Source organism: Dendrobates tinctorius, unplaced genomic scaffold (assembly GCF_039654945.1).
Source record: "Dendrobates tinctorius isolate UK_male_01 unplaced genomic scaffold, ASM3965494v1 ptg000112l, whole genome shotgun sequence".
Classification (NCBI taxonomy): domain Eukaryota; kingdom Metazoa; phylum Chordata; class Amphibia; order Anura; family Dendrobatidae; genus Dendrobates; species Dendrobates tinctorius.
This window is the reverse complement of record NW_027361780.1, coordinates 1,256,275-1,268,632: the sequence shown is the minus strand read 5'-3', so window position 1 is coordinate 1,268,632 and position 12,358 is coordinate 1,256,275. Positions and strand designations below refer to the sequence as shown.

Below are 12,358 nucleotides of genomic sequence, written 5' to 3'. Positions count from 1 at the left end.
TTCATATGTTACTGTTTCTTAGCCAACTTCTGCGTCTATGGTCTTCAGCATTTCCCATTTCTTAGTGCTTCTTAAAAAGGCCTTGAATAGCATATCTTAAAGACCCAGTCTGCCTTTAAAATCTTTTCTTGGGTGAGACCTTGCTTAATAAGTATAACTACCTTGTGTCTTGTTGCTGTGTTCAGTCTTGCAATGATTTATGACCTATCACACGAAACTGTCTTCCACAATCTCACATTTGTAGCAGAGTTTTGCTGTTCCTCACCCAGTTTAAAGTCTCCAACAGAGCTGTTTGTTTTAGTTAATGATTGTGTTTAATTAGTTATTTACACACATGATGATAATAGTACAAAATCCCTGACTTTCTGCAAGTGTGCCTAAAAGAATTGATTACTGCTTTGGAGGCAAACGATTTCCATCCTGAATGTTGATTTAGCTTAGATTTCTCTTTTGTTCGCTTGCACTTAAATTAATACAAATTTTCTGTGTTTTTGCCCACACCTGCCTAAAACTTCTGCACAGTTCTATATACATTTGTCATGAATACTTGTAATTTAGTGCTCAATGCCAGATATATACATCATGATAATCACCTGGCTCTGTTATCGTGTGGTCAGCCTCAGGAGCCTGGTTATGTATGTGGCCAGGGTCTTGCTGAAATTGCTAGTATAAGTGAGATCACAGCCATTTAACCCCTCATTAGCCAAGTTCAAAGTGTCTACAGCACCTGAGGGGATTTATATAGGGAAAGTGCTCCCCCTGACAGCCTCCCACTGTGGTGGAATCACGGCATATCATTGTCTGTCAGTATACCCGTGCCTATTAGAATAGCACTGAGAGGCTGGGATGTTGTATTGCACTATATAAGTTATGCAGTGTATTATATAAGCAATCAAAGCATCACAAGTCCTCTTGTGGAAGTAATAAATATTGTGGGGAGAAAATGTTTAAGTATTAAAAAATTGAAGTATTTTTTTATAAAAAGAAAATATCTTTGTTTTAGGGACTGGAAAGCTGCTTGAAAGGTCCTGATAATTACAATAGTCAAGTTTTAATAGAAGCCACTGTGATAGCACTGACCAAACTACAGCCGCTTCTTAACAAGGTAAGAGGTGTCCTAACCGGATGGCTGCAGTATGAGCTGTATAGTAGTAATATTTCTCAGGTCACGTCTACAGCTCCTTGTACTGTCTTAGTGGATTACTCTCCTCCGCATCTGACCAACACTACTGAAAGTAAACATTTATGGCTTTTTATACCGCAGTATCCATTCTTGTATTGGAAGCCTCACAGAACATTTGCGCAGCACTAGATTTCCCTATGCAGATGTGTTCATACCTGTAGAGCAGGGGAGGGGAACCTTTTTCCTGCTAATTGCCATTTGGATATTTATGAAAGCATAAGGGGGGCCATTCAAAATCCTAAACTTAAAAATGATCCTGCTATATTGGACCAGACAATTACCTCACCCATAATGTGATAACTGGAACTGCTTCTCTTTGGTGAAGAGTGTGATGTTAGGTGGTATGTATGATGCTACTGGTAGCTAATTTTCCACTTTTGTGTCAGTCTAGAGTGCAGTTGACTTTGTGATAACTTTTGAAAAAACTGATCACAGCAGTAAGTTATACCGATCACAGAATAACATTGCACTGCAGGTCTCCTCAAAGGGGGAAATTCATCACTTCTTATATAACATTTATAGAACTGAAGCAGTGGGAAGTGTGCAGTAGGGTGACCGCAAAAAATCGATGTCGGAATTTTGTCTGTCTGGACCCCACAAAACGATTCCCCTTTCCAGATATTGAGAGAGCCAAAATTTGAGCTCGATCAAACGACGTTAACCCGTGCCGCTCGTCGCACAAAGTTTGAAAAAATCCAAATTGAGGTATTTTAAGATTTAGGTATTTTGCATAGTCTGTTAGACTATAAAGAATGTGACAACAACATTGCAGAAATAGCCCTGACCAAATTTTCGAACCATTTGTGGTATTTGAATGCAGAGTTGGTGGGATTATCGTTTTTTGATCCCACCATTACAGGCAATGAAAAGTTGTTAATGGCTTATAAATTGCTCAGTAGCACAGATGAACCATCAGAGCACGCTAGGGTTGTAAATCCAAAAGTTAGGAAAGAAAAATTAAGAGGTAGGAAGTAACCGACTTTAACGACCTTCTGACAAAAGATGAAGAACAAAAGCAATATGTCCTGCAAGTTGTAAGCAAATGCCAAGCATTATATTCTGACGTTTCAAAAACTGCTTTAACAAAAGCTCTAGAATAGATTAGATAACTATGTAAAATTATCAACTCATGTAGGTTAGCGTGCTCTGATGGTTCATCTGTGCTACTGAGCAATTTATTAGCCATTAACAACTTTTCATTGTCTGTAATGGTGGGATCAAAAAACGATAATCCCACCAACTCTGCATTCAAATACCACAAATGGTTCGAAAATTTGGTCAGGGCTATTTCTGCAATGTTGTTGTCACATTCTTTATAGTCTTTATGGATAAGATATTTTTCGGACTTACTGTGCGCTGCTTGACAAAGTTCAGTAATACACCATAAAGGGGTTAAAACGTTTATTTCCCAACGCGTTTCGAAGTATTAGAAACTTCGAAACGCGTTGGGAAATAAACGTTTTAACCCCTTTATGGTGTATTACTGAACTTTGTCAAGCAGCGCACAGTAAGTCCGAAAAATATCTTATCCATAAGGATTCACATTGGCGGTCACGAAGTGGACCTTCGGGCATGCAGCAGCTGACAGTCGACTTATGTGCTCTTTTCTCTCCTGGAATAGGTGAGTAAATCTCTTTTCAATTATTCCTAACATCACCCGGATAAGACCCTATTGCGCTTTCTTATTTCCTCAGCCTCTCTTATATTGATTCTTTATAGTCTAACAGACTATGCAAAATACCTAAATCTTAAAATACCTCAATTTGGATTTTTTCAAACTTTGAGCGACGAGCGGCACCGGGTTAACGTCGTTTGATCGAGCTCAAATTTTGGCTCTCTCAATATCTGGAAAGGGGAATCGTTTTGTGGGGTCCAGACGAACAAGATTCTGACATTTCCCCCCCCCATATGAGATCCGGTCACCCTAGTGTGCAGTATATACATCGCATAGGGGACACAGACTGCTGTGTGCTAGTGATGAGCGAACATTCTCGTTTGCTAACGGAGTGTCTTCGGCAGGAACTCATTGCATGTGTTGCGGCTCTCTAACTGCAAGACTTGCAGCCGTGGGGACTGAGACTCTGGCGCTTATGCATCACATAGTAGACACTTAGGCAAGAGCATATAGAGCACATAGGAGACACTGGAGCATATGCAGCCGATAGGAGATGCTGGGGCAAGAGAATATACATCACATAGGAGACACTATAGCATATACAGCCCATAGGAGACGCTGGGGCAGGAAAATATGCATCACATAGGAAACTTTGGGGCTGGTGTCTTCAGAGGGACTGGAGTCTTCAGAGGGACTGGAGTGCAAAGCGTGCTAACTCCACCCACAAAGAACGTCCTGGTCTTGGCCAACATCTGGATGTTATCTTTCATTGCATGTGCCACAGTGTTCATTAGTGAATTTTGTGTACGTGTGCTCGCAGTGTAAGGAGCCCTTAAAGCAGCAGTGGAAAACCTTTTTCATGCCAAGGGCTTTTTGGATATTTATAATATCCTTCCAGGGCTGTACAACTGGAGCACTAATTCTGCCCAAAAAGTAAATCATGGCAATGGTGTCAGGACATAATCTTTCATTGCACGCTCTTCAACATTCAGTAGTGAACATTGCGTACACGTGCTCACAGGGCAAGAAGAAGGTAAAAAGCCAGCAGCCATCAAAATAAAGCTGCCTGCCCAAGCTCTGCTGCCCCTAGAATCTGCCCAGGGGCCGGATAAAAGGTTGCGAGGGCCGTAAACAGCTTGGGGGCCTGAGGTTTCCCACCACTGCTGTAGAGTATGTATGGTATAAAAGTACAGGACTTTACTTAGATTCAGTTTGGTGAAGAACTATTTTGTCTTTCACAGCATCATTAGTGATTACCACAGAGCCCTTGTAAGTTTCTCCTCTCCGGTGTAGGTACCCTATGACATTGATTCATTTTAGAGCCTATAGCTGTAATAGCTGCAAAGATCATTTGTGTTTTCATTGATTCCACAAATGTATAGTTTGTGTTTTGTAGTTATTAATGCATTATTTGGTGCCCCGTTCATTTCAGTCACCTGAATTTGTCTTTTGCTGCCTAAAATTTCAGAGCTCCAGTAGTTGCCCATCGTCACAGTTGTAATTTATGACTTCACGCTGTCAAATGCTATGCTCACCCGTGGGGGCAAATGAATGCACAAGTTTGTGGAAGAACACTGAGGTGGTACCTACCAACTAATGCACTCATTCGCGCTCCATTCCCATCCCCCATACTCATGGCTTCATGGTAACTTACTGTGAGGGTAATTTGGGCTAGAGTCCATTATTGGAATTTTGCCTTTTTTCCTGGAGATTTTGGTTACTGATTTCTCACCATCGTCTTAGGATTCCCCTATGCACAAAGCCCTCTTTTGGGTGGCTATGGCAGTACTGCAGCTGGATGAAGTTAACTTGTATTCGGCGGGTACAGCTCTTCTGGAACAAAACCTGCACACATTAGACAGCCTTCGAGTATTTAATGACAAGGTAAGTAAAATACGCTGTATAAAAGTAAGTTTTGTTGGGCAAGTCATATTTGGCCAGTTTAGAGATTGAGTGGCCTTTAGTGATATTGCCTTAAATAATTTAATATTTCATTCTGTTTTAGGAGAATATAAAATATTAGCATGATAAGGCTGTGCTCACGTCATTATTATACCATTCTGGCAGGGTATGTTTTGGGGTTTCCATCACTTATGACAGCAAGAATAGTGTAGCAGGGATATTCTCTCAATCAAAATTATTGGGCTATGTTGGTATAGTTGTACAATAGATCTGACATACTATTTGGGCTTGTGTTATGAGAATCCACAGCACAGGTGAGAACAGTTTAAAAGGGTTGCCTCATGGCAGATATTTACATACGTCTATCAAATGCGGTTCCGACTTCTGTGAGCCAAACCCAACAGAATGGGGGGTCCCAAGCCCCTGTTCTAGCTAGTGCCCAGCCGCTGTAGAAGTAGTAGCACATGTGGATCCTTCTCAGAGCGGCATGGTACCCTTTTCTGGAGATGGGTGTGGGTCAAAGAGGTTGGACTCGCATCTAATAGACTATTTACAAGAGATACATTTGGTACGGAAAGTATTCAGACCTTTAAATTTTTTTACTCTTTGTTTCATTGCAGCCATTTGGTAAATTCAAAAAAGTTCATTTTTTTTCTCATTAATGTACACTCTGCACCCCATCATGACTGAAAAAAAAACATAAATGTAGAAATTTCTGCAAGTTTATTAAAAAAAGAAAAACTGAAATATCACATGGTCATAAGCATTTAGACCCTTTGCTCAGTATTGAGTAGAAGCACCCTTTTGAGCTAGTACAGCCATGAGTCGTCTTGTGAATGATGCAACAAGTTTTTCACACCTGGATTTGGGGATCCTCCTGTGGCATTCAAAAATCACCAGGGAGGGACACTCGGCAACTCCGTCATGCTAGAGAAGGTAACGAATCACAAGGTTCCTCGGCGTGTGGCCAGATCTCACTACCCCCTGGCAATCGATTACGACGCCCTGGTCATTCCATAGTCTCAATTTCAGCTTCCGTACTGGTTCGTAGAGCTAGTCAACACCTGCTGGCAGATGTTCCTTGGAAGCTCCCAGACCGACCAGACCTACTTTCTCAAGGTCCACCTGAATTTGGGGTGTCTCAATTTAATGGCATGGCCGTTGATGCCACAGTTCTGTGGAAGGCAGGTTTCTCTCACCAGATCATTCAGACTATGATCAGTGCGAGAAAACCCTTGTCTTTGCGCGTTTATCATCAATCCTGGAAAGCTTTTTTCGCTGGTGTAAATATAGACACACAGCTCCTATGTCTTTCTATTCTGGCATTTTTGCAATCAGGACTACAGTCAGATTTGACTCAGTAACCTCAAGGGTCAGGTCTCGGCACTCTAAATCATGTTTCAACAAAGTTTGGCCACTCGTCCCCCAGTTAGTCAAGACCTTCCTTCAGGGATTTGTTTGTCTAGCTCCCCGTGGACCTGTGGGACCTTAACAAAGTTTAAAGCTTTCTTCAGGATCCCCTTTCGAGCCCATCCAGCATATCTCGTATTCTCTTAAATGGATCATAATTAGCGTCTCACTTACCACTCCCCTTTTATTGTCTTTCACCAGGATAAGGTGGTCCTTCGTTCAGTGCCCTCCTTCCCTCCTAAGGTGGTATTCCCATTCCATACATCACCCGTCCATCCCCGAGAGGGGTCTCTTCTTGTTTGTCATTATTGAGGGACTCCCTGCCTCCAAGTCTATCATCGCCCGTTGGATCCGCTCAGCTTTTCTGGTGGCTTATGTCAAAAACAAACCAGCCCCTCTTGGTGTGAGTGCTCACTCCACTCAGGCGGTGGGGAACTCCTGGGCCATTCGCCACCAGGCTTCTGCAACCCAGATTTGCAAGGCCACTACCTGGTCAACTCTTCATACATATTCAAGATTCTATAGGATACATACTTATGCTTCGGCGTATGCTGACCTAGGTACAAAGGTGCTGCATGCTGCGGTCGCTGGATCTAATTTTAGCAAGATATTCTGTTCCCTCTCTTGGGACTGCTTTTGGACGTCCCATAGTTACTTGTATCCCCCCATGAAACAATAAAGAAGGATTTTTGTTACCGTAAAATTTCTTTCTTGGAGCAGTTATTGGGGGACACAGCTCCCACCCTTAGTATTTTTGTGCATGTGTTGGGCGTGAGAGCCTCTGTTGGGGGGCCAGTATATGGTGCTTGCTGCTTCTCCTACTGCTTTTTTCACTAACTGACAAGCTTCGTGCCAGTCGGTTTGTGTATACTGTTGGAGGAGCTAGCTCTTTTTTTTGCCTAGTGTCGGCCTCCTAGCGATGGCAGCATACACCCATGGTTACCTGTGTCCCCCAATGAATGCTCCAAGAAAGAGATTTTACGGTGAGTAACAAAAATCCTTCTTTTGTGTTATCTTTGTCTAATATTTGGTGAAATGAAACATTTAAGCGTGACAGACATACAAGAGAATAGGAAATAATAATCTTTATTTTTATAGCGCCAACATATTCCGCAGCGCTTTACAGTTTAACAGTTTCAAAACACAAGTCATAAGTTACAACGTTAACAATACAGTAATTAAAGTAAAATAAGACGACACTGCTCGTGAGAGCTTACAATCTGCAATGAGGTGGGGGAGATACAAAGTACAGGTGTGTATTTACAATGATGTATTTACAATGATGGCCAGCCATCTTGAGAAGGTGGGGGACAGAGATCGTGAATGGGCTACATACTCACACTTGCACATAAAGTGACTGATTAGATGTGTTTTGAGAGAGCGCCTAAAACTGCAAATTGTGGATAGTCCTAATTTCTTGGGCTAGAGCATTCCAGAGGATTGGCGCAGCGCGGGAAAAGTCTTGGAGTCGGGAGTGGGAGGTGCGGATTAGTGCAGAGGTTAGTCGAAAGTCTTTTGCAGAGCGCAGCGGTTGGCTAGGCCGATAGACAGAAATGAGGGAGGAGATGTAGCAGGGTGCTGCACTGTGGAGAGCTTTGTGGGTGAGAACAAGTACTTTGGCTGCCCATTCATAATAGGGTCCAATTCAATGTAAGGACTGGGGAAGAGCGGACGCGTCTCAGTACCGATTAGCCAGGTAGATGACCCTGGCTGCTGCATTAAGTATGGACTGGAGAGGGGAAATTCGAGTAGCGGGGAGGCCAATTAATAGAGCGTTGCAGTAATCTAGGCGGGAGTGGATCAATGCTACAGTGAGGGTTTTTGTTGTTTCCATGATGAGAAAAGGGCGAATTCTGGAGATGTTCTTTAGGTGTAGGCGGCAAGAGCGGGCAAGACATTGTATATGGGATGTGAAGGAGAGGTTGGTGTCAAACATAACACCCAGACAGCGTGCCTGCTGCCGGGGTGTTGTTATGGTGCCACCCACGGAGAGGGAAATGTCAGATTTAGGGAGGTTAGTAGATGGCGGGAGCAGAAGTTGTTCAGTTTTTAAGAGGTTAAGTTTCAGATAGAGAGCGGACTTGATGTTGGAGACTGCAGACAGACAGTCACTGGCGTTCTGTAGTACAGCGGGGGTAAGAAGAGGGGGGGGAACTTACTCACAACTGTTTAATGCTGCAGTAGGTGTTCTGCTTTTTCCCTTTCCCATTGTAAAAAAAAACAAAAACATGATGCAGTGTTCGCTTACTTAGCACACTTGTTGGGGTGTGGGCTAAGACATATGTCAGTAAAACAAATGTATGACCTGCATTTTTTTTTACGTGAACGTGCGGCCTTTGACCTGAAATCTGTCACAAACCAAACAAGACTATAATCTCCCCTGACTCATAAGTTTGCCTTCTGTGATCAGTGGCTGTATGTGACTGCTGTAAGGTGAGGGGGAGAAATCAAAGCCATGACCTATACTGTTTGACAGATGTGGTAAAATCCAAAATGCAAATATCTAGATATAGCTGCCAACAGTATTACTAAGTTAACTCTTACTAGTAATTTTTAGATTTTTTTCTTTCTACATTTCTTGTAGAAGTGATGTGGTGGGGGAAGTAAACATAGTTATGAGGCGGAAACAGCAAATTGAACTGAAACAATATCAGGTCTTTTATTGATATCCAAATCCCTAGTCACAATTTTCCAGAATAATGCAAAGGTCAGGGTTCGCATCTTAAATGATGGAGTTTTGTATATCTGTAGTTTATTTTCAGTTTTAATGTAAAATGTTTTGTTTATTTTTTACATTGTGCTTATATAATGGGTGTGATATATAGGGAGGAATAGGATGAAAAACTTTATTATTTTATTATTTTATTCTGCTAGAGTCCAGAAGAAGTCTTTATGGAGATCCGCAACCCTCTAGAAGAATGGCATTGTAAACAAATGGACCACTTTGTTGGCCTCAATTTCAACTCCAACTTCAACTTTGCACTAGTTGGGCACTTGCTAAAAGGTGAGTAGGTTTTAAGAATGATGTATGTTGTGCTTTACTAGGCAATAGTAGTAACAAAACCATATTGTTAAGCACTCAGAACTGGTTTACGCTTGCCAAACTTATGGATCAATTTATTAACGCCTTCACAAAACTTGGACGTACCCAGTATGTCATGGTTGGGAAGTACTTCCCGACCTTGGATGTTCCGGGTACGTCCATTCGATTTTACTCTCACAGAAGGTGTGCACACGATTGCCGTTGGGTGATCAGCTGATATTACAGCTGACACCCGGCACTCACTGCCAGGAATGGTGCCCGCACCGCTCCTGACAGTTTAACCCCCTAAATGCTGCGATCAAAATTGATCTCAACATTTAGAAGGAAGGGGGCTGTCTCTGCCCTCCAATCGAATTCCCCATGATGTCATCGTGGGGGTCCGATCGCTGCCATGGTGACCCGATGTCGTCATGACTGCATCTGGGTCACCAGGCGCTGGGATCTTGGTTAGATCATGCGCAGTGCATGATCTAACTCACTTGTCAGTGCAGCACTGATAGTTTTAAGCCATTGGAATGCTCTTGCATTGCAATGATTTATAACAGCGAACAGAGCTGTAAAAGTCAGAAAATAATTTAGAAAAACAAAAATCATATATTGTACCCATAAATTTCTATTTTTATGTTGGAAAAAAATAACCAAAACCATACACGTTTTGGTATCTTCGCTTCCAGAATGACCTGCCCCATAAAATTGTCACTCTGGTTAAACCCTTCAGTGAGCACTGTAAAAAAAAAAAAAAAAAAAAAAAAGTAACGATGCTTTTTCATCGTACAGTTGAAGAAAAGATGGATTTTTGGTTCTTACCGTAAAATCTCTTTCTTGGAGCCTTCATTGGGGGACACAGATTACCATGGGTGTATGCTGCTGCTGCTAGGAGGCTGACACTATGCAAAACAAGAAAATTAGCTCCTCCCCGGCAGTATACACCCACCGACAGGCACCAAGCACTTCAGTTGGTGAGAAAGCAGTAGGAGAAGCAACGGGAAAACTCTAAACATATGTACCAACCCAACAAGGGACTCTAAGACCCAACACGGTACAACTTAAACAGGGAGGGTGCTGTGTCCCCCAATGAAGGCTCCAAGAAAGAGATTTTACGGTAAGAACCAAAAATCCATCTTTCTTTATCGCCTTTTTGGGAGACACAGATTACCATCGAATGTTCCAAAGCAGTCCCAAGGGCGGGAACAGCAATAAGGAACGAAATAACTGGAAAGGCTTAGGTCGGCCGGTGAGCCACTGCTGCCTGCACAACCTTCCTACCAACAACTGCATCAGACGAGGCCTGGGTATGAACCCTGTAGAACCTTGCAAAGGTGTGCAAGGACGACCAGGTTGCGGCCCTGCAAATTTGCAAGGCCGAAGCCTGGTGACGAACTGCCCACGAAGCCGCCACAGCGCGGGTGGAGTGAGCTCTTACTCCCGGAGGGGGCCGTTTTTCCTGAAGTCAGTACGCGGAGGGGGCCGTTTTTCCTGAAGTCGGTACGCGGAGGGGGCCGTTTTTCCTGAAGTCGGTACGCTTCCAGAATGGTAGAACGAATCCAGCGAGCGATCGTGGATTTGGATGCCGGAAGCCCTTTCCGGCTACCTTCAGAGATGACCAGCAAGGAATCGGACTGACGAAACGAAGAGGTCCTGGCGAGATAGACACGCAGGGCTCTAACTACGTCCAGTTTGTGGAGAGACTTCTCAAGAGGGTGAGAAGGAGCAGGACAAAAAGATGGGAGAACGATATCCTCATTGATGTGGAAAGAGGATACCACCTTTGGAAGAAAAGAAGGAACGGGCCTGAGGACGACCTTTTCCTGATGGAGAATCAGGTAAGGGGAACGACATGACAAGGCCGCCAACTCAGAAACTCTTCTGATGGATGTAATGGCAATCAAAAAGGTTACCTTCCACGAGAGAAGGGACAAAGGAATGTCCTGGATAGGCTCGAACGGCGCCTTCTGGAGAGCGCTAAGGACGAGGTTGAGATCCCACGGGTCTGTCGGCGAATGATGAGGAGGAGCCACATGGGCGACCCCTTGGAGAAAGGTTTTGACCTGCGGTAAGGAAGCGAGCTCTCTTTGGGAGAGGATAGAAAGAGCGGAGACCTGGCCCTTGAGGGTACTGAGGGACAGCCCCGCATCTAAGCCAGACTGGAGAAAACCAAGTATAGATGGAATGGAGAAGGACATTGAAAACACTTTATCATCGCACCAACGGAAATAAGCCTTCCAGTACCTATGGTAAATGCGGGAAGAGGCTGGTTTTCAGGCACTGATCATAGTCTGAATCACCTGGTTGGACAAACCTGATTCTCTCAGGATCGCGGCCTCAATGGCCATGTCGTTAAATTCAGAGACTGAGAATTCTCGTGGTAAAGGGGGCCTTGCGAGAGAAGATCTGTACGGACTGGAAGTTTCCAGGGAACGTCCGCAAGCATGTTCACCAGTTCCGCGTACCAAGGTCGTCTTGGCTAATCTGGAGCGACTAGAATCACTGGTACGCCTTCCAATTTTATCTTCTTGACCACTCGTGGGATCAAGGCCAGAGGCGGGAACAGATAAGGAAGTTGGAACTGGGACCACGGAATTACTAGAGCGTCGCATGCGACGGCTGGAGGGTCCCTGGACCTGGCTACGAAACGCGTAACTTTGTGGTTCATCCGAGATGCCATGAGATCGACGTCCGGGGTGCCCCAACGGTGGCATATCTGATTGAAGACTGTGGGGTGAAGGGACCATTCGCCTGACGCTAGGCCTTGACGACTCAGTCGGCTGCCCAATTTTCCACCCCTGGAATGTGAACGGCGGAGATTGCCGGAACGTAATGTTCTGCCCAGCGGAGTATCTTGGCCACTTCTGACATTACTTGCTTGCTGCGCATGCCCCCCTTTTGGTTTATGTACACCACAGCCGTGGCGTTGTCCGACTGAATACGGACCGGCTTGCCGGAGAGGAGAGGCTGCCAGTGAAGAAGGGCCAGGAAGATTGCTCTGATCTCCAGAAGATTGATAGGGAGAAGAGCCTCCTGTGGATTCCAGCGTCCTTGGGCCGTTTTCTGATGGAACAAGGCTCCCCATCCTAGAAAGCTGACATCGGTGGTGATGACTTGCCACTGAGGCGGAAGGAAGGACCTCCCTTGGAGAACTGACGCTGGCAGTGACCACCAAGTGAGGGATTGCCTCTGAGAGGGAGGAGAATGGGATGGTCCAAGG

At 44.3% G+C, this 12,358-nt stretch overlaps 1 protein-coding gene across 3 annotated transcripts in view; it reads left to right on the top strand.

Annotated features, from left to right (window-relative positions):
• Positions 1-12,358, top strand: part of NF1 (neurofibromin 1) — a 419,128-nt gene that overhangs the window by 349,038 nt on the left and 57,732 nt on the right. For all 3 annotated transcript variants that reach the window (XM_073589728.1, XM_073589727.1, XM_073589726.1), the window contains exons 45-47: positions 1,004-1,105; positions 4,542-4,682; positions 8,985-9,114. In XM_073589728.1, the coding sequence (XP_073445829.1) occupies positions 1,004-1,105; positions 4,542-4,682; positions 8,985-9,114 (373 nt within the window). The remainder of the gene's footprint in view (positions 1-1,003; positions 1,106-4,541; positions 4,683-8,984; positions 9,115-12,358) is intronic.